Source organism: Plasmodium vivax, chromosome 14, assembly GCF_000002415.2.
Source record: "Plasmodium vivax chromosome 14, whole genome shotgun sequence".
In the NCBI taxonomy this organism is placed as follows: domain Eukaryota; phylum Apicomplexa; class Aconoidasida; order Haemosporida; family Plasmodiidae; genus Plasmodium; species Plasmodium vivax.
Window position 1 is genome coordinate 2,197,160 of NC_009919.1, and position 18,731 is coordinate 2,215,890.

Below are 18,731 nucleotides of genomic sequence, written 5' to 3' on the forward strand. Positions count from 1 at the left end.
GAAAGTGAAAGTGAAAGTGAACGTGAAAGTGAAAGTGAAAGTGAAAGTGAACGTGAAAGTGAAAGTGAAAGTGAAAGTGAACGTGAAAGTGAAAGTGAAAGTGAAAGTGAACGTGAAAGTGAAAGTGAAAGTGAAAAGAAAATATCGAAGGGGGATGAGGGGCAGGCACACACCCGAGGCGTCCCCCTCTCCAACTCCTACACAGAGGAGGGTATAAGTGGTGCGCCTCCCCGGTCAGAGGCTCCCATTGGGGTGCCGCTGGAAAGGGCGCTCCTGCTGAGCGGATTACTGAGGAGGGAGCAATTGTTAAAAGTTTCAATGCTGGACGCCTCACCGCTGGACGCCTCACCGCTGAGCACCTCATTACTCACCGCCTCACCGCTTCACCGCCTCACCGCTTCACCGCCTCACCGCTTCACCGCCTCACCGCTTCACCGCCTCACCGCCTCACCGCTTCACCGCCTCACCGCCTCACCGCTTCCCCGCCTCACCGCTCACCGCACCGCTTCCCCGCGAGGAGGCGCTGGTTGAGCTTGTGGTGGGCGAGGAGGACATTGACGACGTAGTCCCGATACAAGTTATCAATGTCAAAGTACCGATTGAAGTATTTGTACTTATAGTACTGAATGGAGTAGTGCACTACGTAATTGCACCGCCAAAGGGACCGAGATATTTTGCGAATATATTTCACAAACTGCTTATTCTCCTTCTTATTATTGTACACGTATATGACGATGTGGATCACTCGGTTCTTTCTCGGAGGAAACTTAGAAAGAGTTAACTCGTTTATAATGCGGGTGTACATTTTATTTATAAAATGAATATCCTCTTCATCATTGAAACGAAAGTAAATGGAGCCCAGTCTCTTTCTCCTCCTCCTCATCATTCCTTGGAAGTTGAATAGGTGCTGCTTCAGATAGGCTTCTAAAAAAGTTAAGGCGGAGAGAAGGTGCGATAGACAGAGGTCCAGAATAGAAACCGTTTTTAGCTTGTCGCATCTTATGAGCACTAGTAGCCACAGGAAGGGACTGCTCAGTCCGTAGTTAAACAGGGAGAAGTGCTCCACACTCAGCTCGTTCATCAAACAGATTATGTTTTTCCTTCCCTTCTTTTCCTCCTTCTCAATTATATTTTTGCACAGGTACAGCATTTCTATGCTGACGTTTTTCTTGTGCTTCTGGTTTTCCACCAGCCAGATGTAGCCCCCCCTCTTCAGCCGCTTCAGCTTCCCCTCGGCGGGCGCGCTTGCGCGGCGGGCCGGCTGCGATGCGGGTTTGTACGCGGGTTGGCATGCATGCTGCCACGCCGACTGAGCTGCAGGTTGGAACGCAGATTGGTAGGGGGGTTGCCGTGCCGACTGAGCTGCAGGTTGATGTGCCTGCTGCCGCGACTGCCGCGCAGAGGGGCAGTCACCGCGCTGGCCGCCTTCCTCGCTCCCCGCGCTTTCCCCGCTGGCCACGCTGGGCAGCGTGCTGCACGGGCTGTCCTCTCCGCTCCCCAGGCTGCGCAGCGTGCTGCAGGGGCTGCCCCACCTGGGGGCGCCCTCCCCCCCAGCGAGGTGGTCACAGCTAGCGAGTTGGTCACTTCTGGCGAGTAGGTCACTTCCAGCAGGATCACCACCCCCAGCAGGATCACCACCCCCAGCAGGATCACCACTTCCAGCATGCTCACCACCGCTAACCGGCTCACCGCTAAATGCCTCCCCATCCGAGTCGTGCGCGATGTAGCTGCCGTCCGCGTAGTGCACCGGGCGGTTGGCCCCCCGCATGCAGATCCTATCCCTGTACGTGGGGGTGAAGAAGATCTTCTGGTCGTTGCTACTCACATGCAGCGCGTAGTAGTTTATGGCGTCCTGCTCATACCTCTCCTGGCAATCAGTGGAGAATTTATTCACCTGCATGAGCTCCTCATCCGTCTCTCTAATCAGCTGGTGCATCTCCTTGTCCCTCTCGACCCACCCACTCCTCTTCCGCTCACTCCTGCCTCTGTTAATTTCTACACTATTTAGCTTCAGGTAGCGAGAAAACACCTCCTTCCCTCTTCCATACAGACAGATGGAGACCACCATGTGGTAGAAATAGAAGAAGTAGTCGTAGCAGGAGATGTTTATCGTTTTTAGAGACGGTAGATGCACCGAGATGAGCATCTCTATCATGTCGTAGCTCTGAATTCCTGACAGGTTCAGAACCCGTAAGGTGCTCAGGCTGCTTATGTAATTACTTAGATGCAGCTTTGGCTTGTAGTTTTTTATCCGCTCGAAGCAGTTTTTCCTCCAGTTATAGACCACGCCGATGTGCTCGCACAGCAGGTGCATCTTCTGGTCCCTGCCGCGGGGGGCCCCCTGGCTGGCCGCTTCGCCCGCAGGGGGTTCCTTCGTTGACGATTCTTCCGTTGGTGGTTCCTCCGATGACGATTCCTCTGCTGACGATTCCTCTGCTGACGATTCCTCCACTGACGATCCCTCCTCTGACTGCTCCCCCGCTGACTGCCCCGCCGCTAATCGCCCCCCCCGCAGCAGCAACTCCTGGATGTGCCGCAAATTGCCTTTCTTCACGCACCGCACAGAGAGGTTGCTCATGAGCACCTCCTTGGAAAGGAACTCGAAGAGGATGCCATGGTGGGAGTAAATGAACAGCGGGCAGTTTACATCGTTCAATCCGTGGACGTGGAGCTCCTCCAGGGTGCTCGCGTGTGCTCTTAGCAGTTGGCTAATGTCGTAGGTATTTGCGTTCCTGAGGAAGTCTCCCTTGAGCGTTATCCTTTTTAGGAAGGGCTTGTCGCGCAGCAGCAGCTGCTTCTTCGAGATCCCGCACTGGGGGCGCCGTCTAGCTGCAGGGGGGGGGCGGTGAGGTGGTGAGGTGGTGAGGCGGTAAGGAGGTGGTAACGATGCGGTGGAGTGCCGCGCTCGTCCGCGCGTGTCCGCTTGAGGGGAACTTCGCTACCCCACTTGTCCCTCTCTCCCGTGGGCCTTACCGCAGAAAGGACTGGCGTACGCATTGCGCTCGTCGCTCAGGAGGGACACCACGAACGAAGCGAACTTCTCCGGATGAACGAAACGCACGAACCTTATGTAGTTATTCAAACTGATCCACTCATTCTGGCAAAAGGCATTTTCATCCTTTATGTTCTCCCTGAAATGCCTGCACACCAGCTTCAGTTTTAGTGCCTCGTTAAGGGTTAAAAATTTGGTAATATTGGCGAAAGCGTCACTGGAGATCCCCACGAGCAGGTGTGCATCGTTCCCATTTCGCATTATTCCTGGGGGGGGGGCAGCGTAAAAGCGTGGCTGATAAGCGTGGCTGTCTGCTGGTTGAAAAAGCACGCGCGCCGTCTGCGGGTTGGAGAAGCACGCGCGCCGTCTGCAAGTGGGCACACGAATAACCGAGCGAGCGATCCGAAAAGTGTTCACCAGGCAAGCGCAGATGGGGGGAGGTAGCCAACTGAGCGTGTAGTTAGTCGAGCGTGATGAATCGAGCGCGCCCAATCAGATGGACGGCCACAAAAATAAACGAACAGTCAAATGCGCTTAAAGCAGAGCTGGAAAAAGGAAAAAAAAAAAAAAAAATTCGCATTTTTTTTTTTTAAGTGTGCACGGGAATTTCGCCTCTTCCGTTTTGCGCGCGCGGCTCCCTTTGCCGCTTCGCCGCTGTGTCACTTCGCTGTTGTGTCACTTCGCTGTTGTGCCACTTCGCTGTTGTGCCACTTCGCCGCTTTACCACTTCGCCGCTTTACCACTTGGCCAGTTTCACCCTTTGGTCGGCGCTCCCCGGCAACGCCTTCGAAATGAGTTGCCGCATGCGACGTCGCATCGACCGCGAACGGGAGCGGCCTTTTTTCGCTTAACTTTGCCGCGCATTTGTTTCGCAATTTTGACCGCCCGTTTTCCGAGTTTTTTCCCGCCCGTTTTCCGAGTTTTTTCCCGCCCGTTTTCCCAATTTTGCCAATCTGTTTTCCGAGTTTTTACCCCCCGCTTTCCCCCTTCTTCACATTTTTTTACTCAACCTTTGCGCCATTTCCGCTCAGTTTTTTCCCCCTTTCGCTGAGTTGTGTCCCCCCTTTCGCTGAGTTTTTTCCTCCCCCTTGTGCGCGCTGCTCTGCGGCCCCCATGGCGCATCGCCCGGGAAGCATTTGGCGCCTCTCCAGTTGCGCCCAGCTGAAGTACCGCGCGACCCAGCTGCCCGCCCCAAAAGGAAAGAAAAAAAATTTCTCCTTTTTCCCCTCGGGGGTACACACCAATAGGGAAGGCTCCCAAGTTGCGTTAAAAGGGGAAAAAATAAAAAAAGATGATTGCCCGGTGACCTTCGTGGGGAGCGACCGTCACGGCCACGGCGACAGCCAGGACGGCCTTCTGAGTGCGCAGGGAACCCCCATCGAGGGGTTGCCCATTGACAGGCTCCACACCGACGGGTTACCCATTGACAGGTTGTACAGCGACGGGTTACACCCCGATCGGGATACCTTCCGCCCCTATTTGACGAAGCGGAGAAGCGCCCTCAAGTTCTTTTCGTACCACGTGAAGGAGTACCAGGAGGGCATGCTGTTCAAGCAGAGTGATGGGAGTGAAAAGGCATTTTTATACTCCACCAAAATTAAAAAGTGCCAGCACAGCGATAGGATAAGTAGCAATTTGTTGGTTAGCTGTTTTTCCGGTGGGGACCGGGGGGAAAGAGTCTCCAGGAAAAGCCTCTTCGACATTCTGTTTGGGAAGTTTAGCCTCCTGTACCTCTTCACCGAAACGAGCCACGTGCACGAGGTGGGGAAGTACCTGGCCGACTTTGCTCGCCGGAAGGGGCAGCATGGAGCACACCCACCGTACAATCAGCACATACAGCACACACAGCAGATGCGCATGGTTGAGGAAGGCAATGCTGTAAGGCTGAGGGACAGGCAGGAGCCAATTCACCTCCACTACTGCTACGTCTCGCCTTACAGATACCTCCTCTCGACGTATTTCAGCAAAAGAATAGCTCAGGATTTAAAGGCCAATTATTTTAACAAAAATAATTTTTTTTTTATAAATGACAGATTAAGTGTGGACGCTGAAAACACGCTGCTGCTCCCTGGGAGCAGAACCATCGGCTCGTTCACCCCCCACGATACGTTGCCGTCGTTGCTTCTAGTGGACGACTGCTGCTACGTGAGATATCACATAAAGGGGTTGTTCACGAGGGAGGCTTCGCACTACCTCTTCAACGTCATCAGGGCCATTTAGGGATGCCGCTCGTGCTTCGACGCGGAGGTGGCCTCCCAATTGGGGGATCAACTGACCAGGCAGTTCGGTCACTCCCCTCTGGGGTGTACACAAAATGGCTACACAGCTTTGTGCGTACACCCTTTGCTTAATTTTGCAGTTTAACCTTATGTTCTCTCCACACAGGTGGGGCCCTTTCACTCGCGTGCACGAATGGGAGAACACTCTGTTGATGCTTCTGTCAGCGGTACGAAGTGTTTGAGAGTGGGAGAAAAGTTGATCGAGGTGGAAGGCACGTTCCAGGGGATATGCAAACTGATGGCGATGTCCGCCACGCAGCCATGTGTTGTACCTGCCTTTTTATGCGTGGCTATTTGATCGTTTAATCTGTTTTTTGTGTTTTAGCTTTTGCATTTTCGTGTTTTGTATTTTCCTGTTTTGGTGTTTTTTTTTTTTTTTTTTTTTCTGTGTGCGTGTGCAGGCTATTGGGAGACCTCCCATTTGCCCCCGCCGAACGCAACTTTCAAAGCTTTAATCAGCCAGATTTAGGAACTCGTTTTTATACCTCACGAGACACACCTGTTCCGTTTCGTCCATTCGGCCACCTTCTGTGAGCAATCCTCTTTTGTCGCCCTTATGCTAATGCTGACAAACTTCGCATGAAAGCAAAATGGGAAGAAAAACGTTTTGGCTGAAATGCGCATTTTGACCTTGCCTGTTCAGGCAAAAAAGGAAAAAAAAAAAAAAAAAAAAAAAAAAATAGCATATTATTTGTTCACCTTTTGGACGTAGTAAAAATAACCACTGACTTGACTCCCCTTTTCGCGCACCACGAGTCTTTTCATTTTGTATGCCTCGCATCCGTACTTGTTTGCAAGTTTGTTCTGTCCTGTTCTGTGTTTTACCATCCTGCTATGTGATGTTCCTCTCCCCTGTTGTACCCCCCGCGCGAAAAAAATGTGCTACCTGAGAAGGAGCCTGAGCAAATCTGTGAACTCGCTCGTCCTCCACTTCGAGTTTGTCAAGTGCAAAAATTTAGCGAGCTATCGAAAGAAGGGAAAGTATTACATGATCATTTCTTACGACCATTTGCTTTTTTACGAGAAGGATTTTTACGAAGTTCAGTTCAAAATATTTTTTGCTGACATTCGGCAGATATATACGTGTGACCAGTCCAACTATGTGCATGTCACGCTGAAGGAGGGCGCGGTAGGGGGGACTGCACACGGACGTGTGAAAGTGCACGCGGGGTTACCCCTCCAGGTATTGATACGCACATGTCCACCCTGTGGTTATCTTTCCATCCCCCCCGAATAGGCCATTAACGACATAGGCATCAAGGGAATAAACAAAAGCATCCTCGTCAAGCAGCTATGCGTTGCATACAGCACGTACTACATGTTCAACCTGAACATGGTCAGCTGAAGAGACTGAGCATAGGCTTCTCCGGGAGAGTTCACCCCGGCATGCACACACAACGTAGATGTGTGTACTGTTTACGTATTGGTGCACTTCCTCATTTGAGAGTTCAATAATTATAAAGACGCACTTCTCCCCCCCCTTCTGCCTTCACCATATGAACCTCTGAAAGAATATCTACGTGCCAATTACAAACGAGACGTACGAGGAGAGATGCCGCAGAACCGGGCATCATTCAAAACGGAGGAAGGTCGACCTTTCCGTGCAGCCGTTTATCGGGTAGGTTGAAACGATTCCCCTCTCCCCCCGTGGGGGCACACCAACTGGTTGGCCTCTCACTTGGTGGCCTCTAACTGGTTGGCTTCTCACTTGGTGGCCTCTAACTGCTTGAGGGTTAATCTCCCCCTGGGTGGCTGCCTCCCCCCCCCCCCCATTCGCCCTCTCGCGCCGAGCTCACCAACGTGTGGATCCCCTTCCCCGGCAGGTACCGCAAAGTCGTGTTCGACGAGTACTTCTTCTTCATCCACAAGTCCTTTCAAAGTTAGCCCCCCCAAGTGGCAGCAGTGGCAGCAGAGGCATAAGCGGCATAAGCAGCAGCAGTGCCAACGCTGTGAGGGAACTGTTCGCTGAGCGCACTAAGGCGTATAAGCAAACCCCTTCACTTTGCACACACGCTCAAAATTAGGTGTTGCACTGGGTAGACTTTTTTTTTGCACCCCCATTTGAAGCATCTTCTAACTTGCACAATTCTGTTGTCATTTTTTTTTTTTTTTCTTCCTGATTAGACTTCGCATCCGTTTCGAGCGAGAGCACCTTCTACATCGACCACAGAGGTGAGGGGGAGAGTTCTACAGACAAAAATATGCAGCTCGAAGTGCGAGATGAGAAAAAAAAGGCGTCTCCCTTTTGCAGCGCAAAGTGACCTTTTCAGGAGCTAGCCAAAATTAACTTTGCTGACTTGTTCATATTTTCTTTTTTTTTTTTTTTTTTTTTTTTTTTTTTTTTCTCTGCACAAAATAGGAATCGAAATAAGCATAAAGATAGAAGACCAGAAGAGCATGATCGAGTTGGATGGGGTTACAAAAGCGAGCAAACTGCACGACGCATGTGTGCAAGCCGCAGTGTGCATATGCGCATGGGGGGAGATGCTCCTCCAAAGCGAAGTTGCCATGTTGCTCTTCATTTGCATCGCCTCACCGCACACTCCACCTGCGCTCCTTTGCAGACGGCGGACAGTAACTTTTACCAGCTGGCGAGCAACCACCTCAATTTTTTAGTCGTAATTATATGAGTGCAGCCCTGTGAGGCCACGTCGAAGCGCAACCAGCAGATGTAACCGGAGAGGCAACTGCGGAGGCAACCGCAGAGGCAACTGCAGACACACCCACGTGCATGGCGCGCCCCCGCTAAACACCCCGCAGAACGACTCCAAAATGCCGCTCATCATACGGAAGAATTTTTACTACAAGAAGATGAACTTATCGGACGACTTGGCGAAGTGGTCTGGATACGAGGTCGGTTTGGGAGTTGCCGCTGTGTTTTTTTTTTCGGAGAGGAGGAAAGTTTGTCACTTGTGTGACGGTGCAGATGCGCAGTCACGGATAGTCGCAGCGGGGCACATGCGGTGGCTGCCATCCCCTCCCCCTTAGGTCTACTTGAAGAACGAGACGCACACCATTGTCTGTATAATTTTGAGGAGGATGTGTAAGTGGAAGGCACGTAGAGTGGGGCTCCCCAATAGGGTGCAGCCAACGGGGTTGTTCCTCCACATGTGAGGGATTCCACATGGGTGTGTTTCCACTTGGGTGTGACTCCTCTCCACCTTCCCCAACTGCAGTCATCCCCCCTCTGTTGGACAAAAGCCAAGACATATTCATCACGTTTAAAATATCCCACCAAAGTCAACAGGGTTAGTCTCTCCGTGGGACCTCCTCCCATCAGCGAAGCTGCAAGCTGGTCCACCTGTCCTGTGTGTGTTTATGGGATGTGTACCTATGCACACCATTCAGTAATTACGTCTCACCAGTGCACAGCCTCTCCATTTGCTTTTGTTCCGATTGCTTCCTCCCCCCATCTCTCCAGAGTTCGACGTCACGGATAAGGACCTGCACGCGGAGGTCTACGTGGTGGCCAACTCGATCACGCCCAACGACATCCACAACGCTTTGTAGGGAACACGCACATGAAAACATATTAACATGTGCAGGCGACTTTGAGCAATAACGCCTCCTTTACGAGCGAACAGTGGGCCCGCGCACCCACTGGGTTAGGAAGCACTCCAATGCTGCCAACCCGCACAGCAATTCAACAGCTGAACCTCCCCCCCTTCCGTCTCTCCATCCACCGCAGCTACGCCAACCTGATACAAGTCCAAGTGGATGCCCTCCTGTACAACTCGGATGTGTATGGGTATTTCGAGACGGCCCTAAAAATAAAGGTAAGCGGCAGGGAGGAGGGAGAGATGTAGAAGGGGGAGATGCAGAAGGAGACCCCTTTTCACAGATGCACTGCGAAGAAGCCCCCGCGCAGCGTTGCAAAATGGGTTACACATCTGCACACGTTTGCCCCATCTTAGCCATCCTACTTTGACCAACTGAAGATGTTCTTCAAGTCCATGCTGGTCATACTGAAGGAAGGAGACGTCGTGATTAGCTCCGGTCGGTGCAGATGTTCAGAAGGGGAGGGAGCAGAGAGTTATAGCCCCCCTGTGTATTACTCATCTGCGTAGTGCGCCCAGTCACCCGGAGTAAATCACCCCGCGTTGACCATCCCGCGTTGAACACCCCGTACTAATGACCGTGTGCCCCCTTGTGGCGACACTTCTTTCCCCCTTACAGACGTGATGGACTTCCTGGGGGAGCACACCAAGGTGGAGAGAAACCTCGAGTACCTTCTGAACGTCATCCTGAACCGGATTCCAGGTGGGCTGCCGCTCCCCCCCCGGGCTGCCGCCTCCCAACCGGATTGCCGCCTCCCAACCAGATTGCCGCCTCTCAACCGCACTGCCGCAACACACTCGTGCCATTCACCCCACAGGCGTGAACCTCCTGGACACCCACCGAAGCGAACAGATCAAAATCAACCGCGTGCTGCACCGCCTGTCTGACTACCTACTCTACTGCCTAGATTCGGGTTTCCTCTGTAAGGTGGATGCGTGATGGGGGAGGGATCCCCAGCTGGCCACCAGCAATGGGTTTGATAGGACCCCAAACGGTTTTTTCCCCCCCGATTGGCCTTTTCCCACCATTTCACCTCTTCCCCCAACTCGCAGCGGAGAAGTTCAACGTGACGGACCTGATCAAGGGGGCGATCGCGATCAACGCGGACGGCATGCCGGTAGGTCGTGCAGCGGCGACATCGCAGTGACATTGCAGTGATACCACCTCCACACCGCATCGTCACCGCTTCTGAACCGCCCCCACACTGCAGGCCATGAACGACGTGCTGAACTTCCTGCTGCACTTGCGCTCACGGGACTACTCCGCGGGCTACCGCAAAGACTGCCTGGAGCTGCTTCGCGAGGAGGAGACCCCCGCCCAGGCGGTTGCCCCGGGTGAAGAAGCAGGGGGCGCTGTGGATGCCACCCCAAACGGTGCTACCGCTTCCGCGGGCACTACCGCTTCAGCTGGTACTACCTTTGCACTCACCCGGATCGAGCAGCTGCTGGCGGGCGAGGACCACTCGGTGAGCGACTTCCTGCTGTTCCACCTGCACCAGTGCGGGTACATCAACCAGCGCTGCAGGTACCAACACGACAGCAGCTACAAACACATCATCGCGTGCATCCTCAAGCACGGAGTGAACATGAAGATCAAAAAAAAAATCCTGCACAAGCTGCTGCTCTTTTCAAATGATTACAAAAAGAAATATGACTCCACCTTGGTAAGTGCAATCGTCTACTTTCTAGCCAAAATATGTGAAGAAAAAAAAAAAAAAAAAAAAAAAAAGCTAGCTGTGCTAATATTAAGCGTATTGATAAACATAACGAGTAACAACGAAGAGACGAAGACGGTACTCATCCGATTGGACATTCACAAGACATGCAATTTGTTAATTCTATCAAATGATTGCGAGATTGTGCAAAAGGTTTGTCTCCTCTACATCAATTTAAGTAAAAGCAAGTGGATGTGCGAAGGCATAGTCAACAGCGGAATCCTCCTGCACATGATGGATCTCCTTTTTAACATCTACGCTATTAACTTGCGAGAAAGGAAAGAGATTTGCATTAACATCCTCTGTGTGATTGGCCAGGTGTGTAATTACTGCAAAACGTATGCTCACTTTTTACTCTCCAATCATGCGGAGCTCGTGTCTGCTGCCATGTACATTTACCAAGCCACCAATAAGCAGCTGTTTGAAAAGGGGAAGCTCATCTACTTCTTTAAGCAAATTCTGGTGAACAGTTACCAGATGGGGGAGCAGATCTGCCGACAGCTGTCTCCTCTAATGATTATGGAAATTTACTCTTCTTCGGAGGATAAGAATTTTATTTATTCCTCCCTGTCTCTCTTCGATGCCATGTGCTGCTACAAGGTCAACTGCCTGCACTTGGAGGGGATGCAGATCGCCCCGCTCCTCCGGTTTGTAAAGTCGCTCAACGTCGTGGAGCTCTACAGGCGCGCAGAGCGGATCGAGGCCGCGCTCCGCAAAAATAAACACTTGGGGGGGCCGTGAGCGGTGAGCGGTGAGCGGTGAGCGGTGAGCGGTGAGCGGTAAGAGGTAAAGCGGTGAGCGGTAAAGCGGCGCACCGCCTGGGGGCTACTCGAACTTCTTCTCCGCCACGATGACGGGTTTGCTCTGCGGAGGGGGGGGGGAGGCATAGCAGTGTAGAGGGTAGCGGCGTGACGTCGCAGCTGCTTGGCGCTGCTTGGCGCAACGGCATGGCTACCCCCGAGAGGCTCCTCGCGCTGCGCTCCGCCCGCAGGTACTCGAAGGGGTAGGGCTCCTTCCCACTCAGCCAGCGCGCCGTTCGGATGAAGTGATCGATCTGGTGGGGGGGGAAAAAGGGGGCGTCCAAGCGTGGGCATGGAAGTGCGGGAAGCGACGTGCGGGAAACGACATGTAGGAGCCATTATCCCGAGGGGGGCACACACACACAAATGGAGCGCTGCATTATCGGGTGCACTCCTGTGATGACCGCCTCCCCCCCCGCGACTTACATCACGAATGTCACAGATATACTTGAAGAGGGTCCACATGGCGACCACATAGGCAGATACACAAGTGAACGGAAAGAAGAAGAGAAAAAAGAGCTCCGCCTTGGTGAAGTACTGCAGGGCATCATCCACAGTCACCTTCCCCTGTGCCTCCCCAATTTTTTTTTTAATAACCCCATCCTTTAGGGGGCTAACTTTAACACGTTTTAACAGCCTCACACTGGTTGCGAAAAGGCTTCCTTTTTTGGAGCGACACGCGCGAACGAATCGGATCATTCTTTCGTTCTTCTTTCAGGAGAGAGGGGGTAGAAGAGGAAGTGACTTCTCAGAGCGAGGGCGCCCGATGCGTATGCATTGTGTGTGTCCTACGTATAGCTTTGCGAAGGGGGGAAACAACATCGCAGGGGGGTAGTTACGACGAGGAACGATTAACCGGCGGGGGGCGACGCGGGGTGCGGCCTCCGGCTACGGCTCGTGCAGGCCCTGAAATATTTTTCGCCTCAGCAGGTGATCTGGAAAAAAAAAAAAAATAAAATAAAAATAAAGGGAAAAGGAAAAGGAAAAGGAAAAGGAAAAAGAAATTATATCGCCGTATGTATAGCAGTACATATAGCCGCACATATAGCAGCGCATCCACTCTTGAAGCGTGCTCTGCCTCTGCTTTTTTTTTTTTTTTTTTTTTTTTGTGGCGCCCCGCCATTTCGCCTGGGGGACTCTACTGCCCCTCCCTGCTCACCTTTAAGGTCAATTTTTCTGTTGGGTGTGGTATTCTTCGTCTCTTCGCAAATGACATCCAGGCTCTTTCCCTGCGCGTTGGGAACGAGGGAGGAGGGGGATCCCACCATTAAAAAGGGTTGCCCAGTGGTACAGTGGTACAGTGGCAGTCGCCCAGTTGCCCAGTGGTACAGTGGTACAGTGGCAGTCGCCCAGTTGCCCAGTGGTACAGTGGTACAGTGGCAGTCGCCCAGTTGCCCAGTTGCACAATGGCAGTGGCAGTCGCACAGTGGCACTCCGCCGCTCACCCCCTTGAGTCGCTCGTGGGCAGCCAGGATCTTCTGGAACATCTTCTTCCACGTGTTAATGCTGTACGTGTTCACAATTCTTTTCGTGATGGGGCAGAAAATGTTGGCCGTCATATCTTTGTTTTCGATTATCTGGTTGTTGTAGACGTCAAGGGTTATTCCGTTCCGGCAGGAGCTCCTCGAGTAGAACTGCGCGGTGAAGCGGTGTTGCGGTGAAGCGGCGCGGCGTGTGTATGAACATGTACATGTGTATGCACATGTGTGTATATATATATATGTATATATTTTTTTTTTTTTTTTTTTTTTTTTTTTTTTTTCCTCCCGCTTGCCTCGAAAAACCCGTACAGCAACTTCGACACGTCGTCTTCGTTCTTCCGGGGAGTGTCCAATTTGCTCTTGATGTCGCTGCGGGGGGAGGGAAACTCAGTTATCAACGGGAGGGGGTGCCAATTGGGCAGAGACACCCATCACGTAACGCAGCACCACGTTCTGCGCGCTCTCTCATCTTTCCGCTACCCCGCGTCTGTGTAAAAGGGCATCTCCACGTCATCCTGGAGGAAGAAGTCTGCGAGGGGATAGGGGGAAAAGCCATCATGTAGTTCCTATTCCGAGCTGTCAACCGAGGAGTGAGCTTCACGGCGTTCCATCCCACTTACACTCGCTGTTTATTTCGAAGGAGGAGGCGTTTTCCCGCTCTATGGACCTGTCAAGTGGAGGTGCGCACGTGTGAATGTGTAGGCATGCACACACGTAAATAAATATATATATGTGTATATATGTGTATATATATGTGTATATATATGTGTATACCCCCATGTGATCACACACACCGCGGAGGTGGCCCCCTATTTCGCCTTACTTGTAGGGAGGCAGCAGGGGGGTCTCCAGATTTTGCAGAAAGTAATACGTCAGCAGAAATAGGGCATACGAGCTGAAGGTGCCTTGCGATCTGTTTGAGGGGGGGACGCGGCGGCACTATGAGTGTGCGGAAGCGATGTGTACGGTGACGTCACGTATGATTGTCATGTGCACGATGGAGATCTGCACCATGCCCGTCGCAGAAACGCGGCAGGCACGGTCAGGTGCGCTGCCCCACCTGTTGTTGATGTTTTTCTGTTTAGCCCAGTACTTAATCACGCGGTTTATAATCGTGACGCGCTCATCCGTGTTGCAGAGAGAAGACACCAGCTTCGTATTCACAATCGCCACGGTGTTGTTTATGCTAATGTCGCAAATGTTATTCTGCTCCCTGTAAATCTTGGCTATCGGAACGGACGCCTTGATGATATTCACCGTCAGCGAGGGGTAGATCAGATTGATGGCACTTTTGATGACCTTCAAAATGTACAGGTAGCTGTTCTTGTCTTCGCAGTTCTCCACAACTATGCAGCAGTCGATGTCTGAGTTTTTTATCCTTCGGGGGGCGGGGCGGAAAAAAAGGCATACCCATGTGTAAATGTACGTATGTATGTGTATATGTATGTACGTATGTGTGTATGTATGTACGTATGTACGTGTGTGCAGCTCAGTTCTGCCTGACCCGTTCAGGCGAAAGTGCGTTTTTTTTTTTTTTTTTTGTCATAAGTGCGGTTTTAGCTAGCTGACTAGCCACCCAACACCCCAGCCGATACTTCTACACACTTTTCCCGTATGCGTTCTTTTTGGGGCTGCATACCATATATGATTTTCGCAGGATCCGACGAAGTAAATTTTCCCCTTCAGGTTCGGCATGATAGCGCTTTTTAGCAGAAAATAAATTTCCTCTTTCCTCTTATCGATGAAGGAATCCGCGGTTAGCTTTTTGTGGGTGTCTAAAATTTCTTTTTTCAATTTCTCTCGGTTTACGAACTGGTCGGTGAGGACGATGTGGTTAAGTTTGTGTTTGGGTTGTGGTCCGTTTGGAAGCGACGTGAAGGGGCGGCCACTGGTGGGGAAGCGGCGACTGCAGGGTGGGAAGCAGCGACTGTCGGGTGAGAAGCAGCACCTGGGGAGTATGCTATGCCAAGCATTTCTTTCCCCTTTGGAGGAATACCCACAGATGCGCTTGTCTTCTAACCATGTTTTGTGCAGAAGTTTTTTACATAGCAGTTTTTCACTCAGCAGTTTTCCACTCAGCAATTTTCCGCGCAACCCTTTCGTGGTGGGGGGGCTGGCCCTCCCCCCCTCTTCCACATTGACTCCGACGTTGTGGCACCAAGCTGGGTGGTCTCCACTGGAAGGCGACTCGCAATGGGGATGCCTTGCACCCTGCCCTGCATCACCTAAAGGAGGCGCTTCTCTCGGTACACTCTTCCGCAGGTGGTAACAACAGAACTTCTTCCCCTCCCCTTTAGAAAAAGGCGCACCCTTCCAATGATACCTTCCCTTTAAATGTACGTTTGGGTGGATACCTCTCAGGAGGGGCTCCATTTTTTTTTTTTTAACAAAAAGGGGACACAACGAGTACCTCCCTCTCCCTTTTACTTTTCCTTGTTGCTATTCATTTTGTGGCTGCTGAGGGATGGCCCAGGAACTGAACCGGGTGTACCTCTACATCGCATGCTGCGCAGGGGCGTATCCGTACGCGGCCATATTTTACACCCATACGAATGTACGTTTGACATGTGCCGACTCATCGTGCGCGCTTGGCGGTGTTGGGGTGGTGGAGCGCGCCCCGATTCGTTGCCTCGAAGCGAAGCGACGTTGGCGTGGGGCGTCGGGTGAGCGAAAAAAAAAATCGCATCCAGCTGCAGTTGCAGTCGCAGTTGCATTTGCACTCCCAATTGCCGCTACAGTTGGGGGGAAAAAAAAAAAAAAAAACACGTGAAGGCGCGCCCCTCGTTAAAGGCGGCCAAACGGGAGCAAACTCGCAGACGTGGTTGGCGGGGCGACTGAGTGTATATGCTCTCCGCGCCAACTGCGGGCAGAGCGCACACGGAGATGGCCCTATAAGGAGGACTGCGGTAGGCCCCGTTTCTCCTAACGTGGTGACACCTCCTATTAACACCTCATATTCTTGCCGCCCAACCTCGCCGCCAACCTCGCCGCCAACCTCGCCGCCAACCTCGCCGCCAACCTCGCCGCCAACCTCGCCGCCAACCCTCGCCGCCAACCTCGCCGCCAACCCTCGCCGCCAACCCTCGCCGCTTACCCCCCGCGCTGGAGCGCGTCCAAGTCGCTCCGGGGGACCTGCTCGTAGCGGGCGAACTCCATGGTGTAGGTGCCCTGGCCCTGCGTAATGGAGCGAATCTCGTTGATGTAATTGAACATGTGCTTCAGGGGAATGTCCGCGTAAATATGAACGGCGTTCATGTGGTTAACGATGTTGGTGACCAGTCCCTTCCGCTTGGTGATGCTGGTGAGGATGTTGCTCTGATGTTCGTAGTGGGAAATAATTTCGACGAGCATAATGGGTTCCAAAAGAACGGGAACAAAGTTGTGGTAGTTTTCTTTAATCAGATGAATGGTGGCTCTTTTAAATGCCAAGTCGTTGCTATCCACTTCGTGAATCTTCCCTCCAATCAACCTCATTTTCATGTTAATAATTTCTGAACTGTTCAGGTAACCTTTCTCAACTTGTTCTTTAAAGGCCTTCTCAATTGATAAAATAAAATTTTTGGGGAGATCATTTCCCACCACTTCATTAACGAAGGAGCAGTAACTCGTTTCGTTGTAATCATCTGATACAGTTTCGAAAATCGCATGAACATGTGCATACAGTCCTGCACCTCCCTTTTGTTTTTTATATGTGTATGTACACTCATACGGCTTCGTGATAGTTTCTTTAAAATTAATTCGAGGATTCTTCAGTTGGACCCCTATGCCGTATTCCCTTTTTAACCTCTCTTTGTAGATTTCCAATTGGAGTTCTCCTATTCCTTCGAACAGAATTTCCTTCGTTTGGTCATCCGTCTTCACGTGGAATGTTGGGTCTTCCTTCACGAACTTGTTTAACGCCTTGGTCAGCTTGGTCATGTCCCCCTTCTTCTCTATCTGCACTGCCACGGATATGACTGGCTTGGGCACATGTATATTTAGGAGGTGCAAATTCGAGGAGACTCCGTTCGTGTAAGTCGTCCCCGTGCTCCCGCTGATCCCATTAATTGCAACGATGTCCCCTGCATGCGCTTCGGTCACTTCCTGAGCCATGTTCGCGTGCATTTTGAGTATCTTCTTCACCACTTCCCGCTTGCTGGTCAGCATGTTGGTGATGCTGTCCTTCTTCTTGATTTTCCCCTGGTAGATGCGCAGGTAGCTCATTTGGCCGTGCAAGGCGTCCTCCTGTATTTTGAACAGGAAGCCCACCATGGGCAGCGCGCTGTCGCACCGCAGCTCCACGCGCCGTCGCCCGGCAGTGGAGGAGTTGGCCGAGTTAGCGGAGTCAGCGGCAGTGGAGGAGTTGGCCGAGTTAGCGGAGTTCTCCCCGTTCGCGTCGCTCGCATGGCTCGCCGCTCCCCCCTCGTAGACGTAGCCGTAGCTGGGCACCTCCCGCGGGGAGGGCAAAAAGCTGCACACGTAGTTGAGCAGGATTTGGACGCCCACGTTGTTCTTGGCGCTGCCCAGGCAGATGGGCACGATGGCGTTCCTGATGGTGCACCTGCGGATGGCGCTAGCCACGTCTTCCACCCGGATGTCCCCCATTTCCTGGTTGAGGAAAACCTCCGCAAATTCGTCATCCACATCGGCTAGCTTTTCGAAGATACGGGTCCTAAGCATTTCCACCACTTCGTGCGAGAAGGACGGATCGTGTGCAGTCACCTCATCATCGTTCACCTCCTCCACGATGATCCCATTTAGGCCCTTAAATAAGTAGCACCTCCTCGAAACAAGGTCATACACTCCTTTAAACTTCTGCTCAATTCCAATTGGCATTTGCAAAAGGAGAGTATTCAGATTGAGCTTCTGCTCGATGGTACTGAGTGTCCTACCTACATTTGCACCGTCTCTATCTAGCTTATTAATAAATAAAAGCCTCGGGATGAAATATCTGTTCATTTGTCTATTCACGGTTAATGTTTGGCTTTGAATCCCAGACACTCCACAAACGACCAGAACCGCTGCATCTAACACTCGTAGGGATCTTTCCACTTCTATGGTAAAATCTACGTGCCCTGGGGTATCTATTATGTTAATGGTGTAGCTACTATTATTAAAGTGCCAATTACAGTTCGTTGCTGCGGACTGAATGGTTATCCCTTTCTCTCTTTCGAGGTCCATTGAATCCATGGTGGCACCTACTCCATCGCTCCCTCTCACCTCATGTATGCTTTTTATTTTTCCTGTGTAGTAAAGAATCCTCTCCGTTAGCGTCGTTTTCCCTGCATCTATGTGCGCGCTGATTCCGATGTTTCGCAGGTTGTCCACACAGATGGAGGAGAAGGTTCTCCCTGCGCTGTGCGGGCGGGGGAGCGCCCTTTTCCTTTTGGGCAGCGCGCAGGTGTGCCGCCTCAGCGCGCGCGCGCCGTACGCCATCATTGTGGTTGGGCGGTGAGGCGGTGGCGCGGTAGCCAGATGAGCCGATGAGCCGCTCACCGATTACCGCTAACCCGGGAACCCAACCCGTAGGAGCGTTGCCCCCCCAGGTGAAGGTATATACTGCCCCACACCCCCGCTTTGCCTCGCCCCCTTGTTGGGTCGGCAGTCCGGGGAAAACACAGCGACAACGCTGGGGCGGGCACCTGGCGTGGAATTTCGGGCGAGCAGAACGAATCGCGGGAACTGGCAAATTGGCTGAAACTCACTTCCATTTGGAGTGTTTTATTTGACGGCGGTGAAAAGGTTCATCGTGGGGTTGCGCGGCATAGTCCTACGCGGTGCAGTCGCATGCGGCGCAGTCCCACGTATAGCAGTCCCACGTATAGCAGTCCCACGTATAGCAATCCCACGCGGCACAATCCCACACCGCATAGCGCCAACGGCACCGCCTCACCGGGGAAAAAAAATCGCCACTCCATCCGCTCAACC

General features: G+C 52.2%; 7 protein-coding genes across 7 annotated transcripts, besides 22 other annotated features; 3 read left to right on the top strand and 4 right to left on the bottom strand.

Moving 5' to 3' along the window:
* Positions 1 to 487: 487 nt before the first annotated feature.
* PVX_100570 (F-box domain containing protein) lies at positions 488 to 3,253 on the bottom strand (the record flags this gene model as incomplete). The annotated part of the gene is made up of 3 exons (XM_001613811.1): positions 488 to 1,261; positions 1,682 to 2,829; positions 2,974 to 3,253. 3 exons carry the CDS (start codon positions 3,251 to 3,253, stop codon positions 488 to 490), a joined length of 2,202 nt encoding a protein of 733 aa, XP_001613861.1.
* Positions 2,939 to 2,966: a microsatellite.
* An 852-nt stretch (positions 3,254 to 4,105) lies between the features above and the next one.
* PVX_100575 (hypothetical protein, conserved) lies at positions 4,106 to 5,212 on the top strand (the record flags this gene model as incomplete). Its single annotated transcript, XM_001613812.1, has 1 exon — positions 4,106 to 5,212. One exon carries the CDS (start codon positions 4,106 to 4,108, stop codon positions 5,210 to 5,212), a length of 1,107 nt encoding a protein of 368 aa, XP_001613862.1.
* Positions 4,581 to 4,602: a microsatellite.
* Positions 5,213 to 5,636: 424 nt separating the features above from the next.
* Positions 5,637 to 5,657: a microsatellite.
* Positions 5,658 to 5,917: 260 nt separating this feature from the next.
* Positions 5,918 to 5,952: a microsatellite.
* A 196-nt stretch (positions 5,953 to 6,148) lies between these two features.
* On the top strand, positions 6,149 to 7,155 carry PVX_100580 (hypothetical protein, conserved; the record flags this gene model as incomplete). Its single annotated transcript, XM_001613813.1, has 4 exons — positions 6,149 to 6,400; positions 6,509 to 6,607; positions 6,783 to 6,889; positions 7,095 to 7,155. The coding sequence occupies 4 exons, from the start codon at positions 6,149 to 6,151 to the stop codon at positions 7,153 to 7,155; spliced, it is 519 nt and encodes a 172-aa protein (XP_001613863.1).
* Positions 6,250 to 6,282: a microsatellite.
* A 9-nt stretch (positions 7,156 to 7,164) lies between the features above and the next one.
* Positions 7,165 to 7,211: a microsatellite.
* Positions 7,212 to 7,578: 367 nt separating this feature from the next.
* Positions 7,579 to 7,616: a microsatellite.
* A 427-nt stretch (positions 7,617 to 8,043) lies between these two features.
* On the top strand, positions 8,044 to 11,284 carry PVX_100585 (hypothetical protein, conserved; the record flags this gene model as incomplete). The annotated part of the gene is made up of 10 exons (XM_001613814.1): positions 8,044 to 8,124; positions 8,260 to 8,314; positions 8,448 to 8,519; positions 8,693 to 8,777; positions 8,960 to 9,047; positions 9,186 to 9,267; positions 9,448 to 9,531; positions 9,647 to 9,751; positions 9,882 to 9,946; positions 10,040 to 11,284. 10 exons carry the CDS (start codon positions 8,044 to 8,046, stop codon positions 11,282 to 11,284), a joined length of 1,962 nt encoding a protein of 653 aa, XP_001613864.1.
* Positions 9,034 to 9,086: a microsatellite.
* Positions 9,270 to 9,334: a microsatellite.
* Positions 10,531 to 10,558: a microsatellite.
* Positions 10,646 to 10,682: a microsatellite.
* PVX_100590 (hypothetical protein, conserved) lies at positions 11,157 to 12,163 on the bottom strand. The gene is made up of 2 exons (XM_001613815.1): positions 11,792 to 12,163; positions 11,157 to 11,407 (listed from the first exon to the last, which is right to left on the bottom strand). The coding sequence occupies exons 1-2, from the start codon at positions 12,040 to 12,042 to the stop codon at positions 11,221 to 11,223; spliced, it is 438 nt and encodes a 145-aa protein (XP_001613865.1). The 5' UTR covers positions 12,043 to 12,163; the 3' UTR covers positions 11,157 to 11,220.
* Positions 12,164 to 12,231: 68 nt separating this feature from the next.
* On the bottom strand, positions 12,232 to 15,271 carry PVX_100595 (hypothetical protein, conserved; the record flags this gene model as incomplete). The annotated part of the gene is made up of 10 exons (XM_001613816.1): positions 12,232 to 12,278; positions 12,503 to 12,572; positions 12,789 to 12,966; positions 13,128 to 13,193; positions 13,305 to 13,353; positions 13,445 to 13,491; positions 13,648 to 13,737; positions 13,885 to 14,202; positions 14,464 to 14,712; positions 15,252 to 15,271. The coding sequence occupies 10 exons, from the start codon at positions 15,269 to 15,271 to the stop codon at positions 12,232 to 12,234; spliced, it is 1,134 nt and encodes a 377-aa protein (XP_001613866.1).
* Positions 12,429 to 12,452: a microsatellite.
* Positions 13,018 to 13,072: a microsatellite.
* Positions 13,074 to 13,106: a microsatellite.
* Positions 13,544 to 13,598: a microsatellite.
* Positions 14,246 to 14,309: a microsatellite.
* Positions 14,782 to 14,814: a microsatellite.
* Positions 15,117 to 15,140: a microsatellite.
* A 79-nt stretch (positions 15,272 to 15,350) lies between the features above and the next one.
* Positions 15,351 to 15,373: a microsatellite.
* Positions 15,374 to 15,914: 541 nt separating this feature from the next.
* PVX_100600 (elongation factor g, mitochindrial precursor, putative) lies at positions 15,915 to 18,242 on the bottom strand (the record flags this gene model as incomplete). The annotated part of the gene is made up of 1 exon (XM_001613817.1): positions 15,915 to 18,242. One exon carries the CDS (start codon positions 18,240 to 18,242, stop codon positions 15,915 to 15,917), a length of 2,328 nt encoding a protein of 775 aa, XP_001613867.1.
* Positions 16,685 to 16,719: a microsatellite.
* Positions 18,243 to 18,367: 125 nt separating the features above from the next.
* Positions 18,368 to 18,445: a microsatellite.
* A 150-nt stretch (positions 18,446 to 18,595) lies between these two features.
* Positions 18,596 to 18,723: a microsatellite.
* The last annotated feature ends 8 nt before the right edge of the window (positions 18,724 to 18,731 follow it).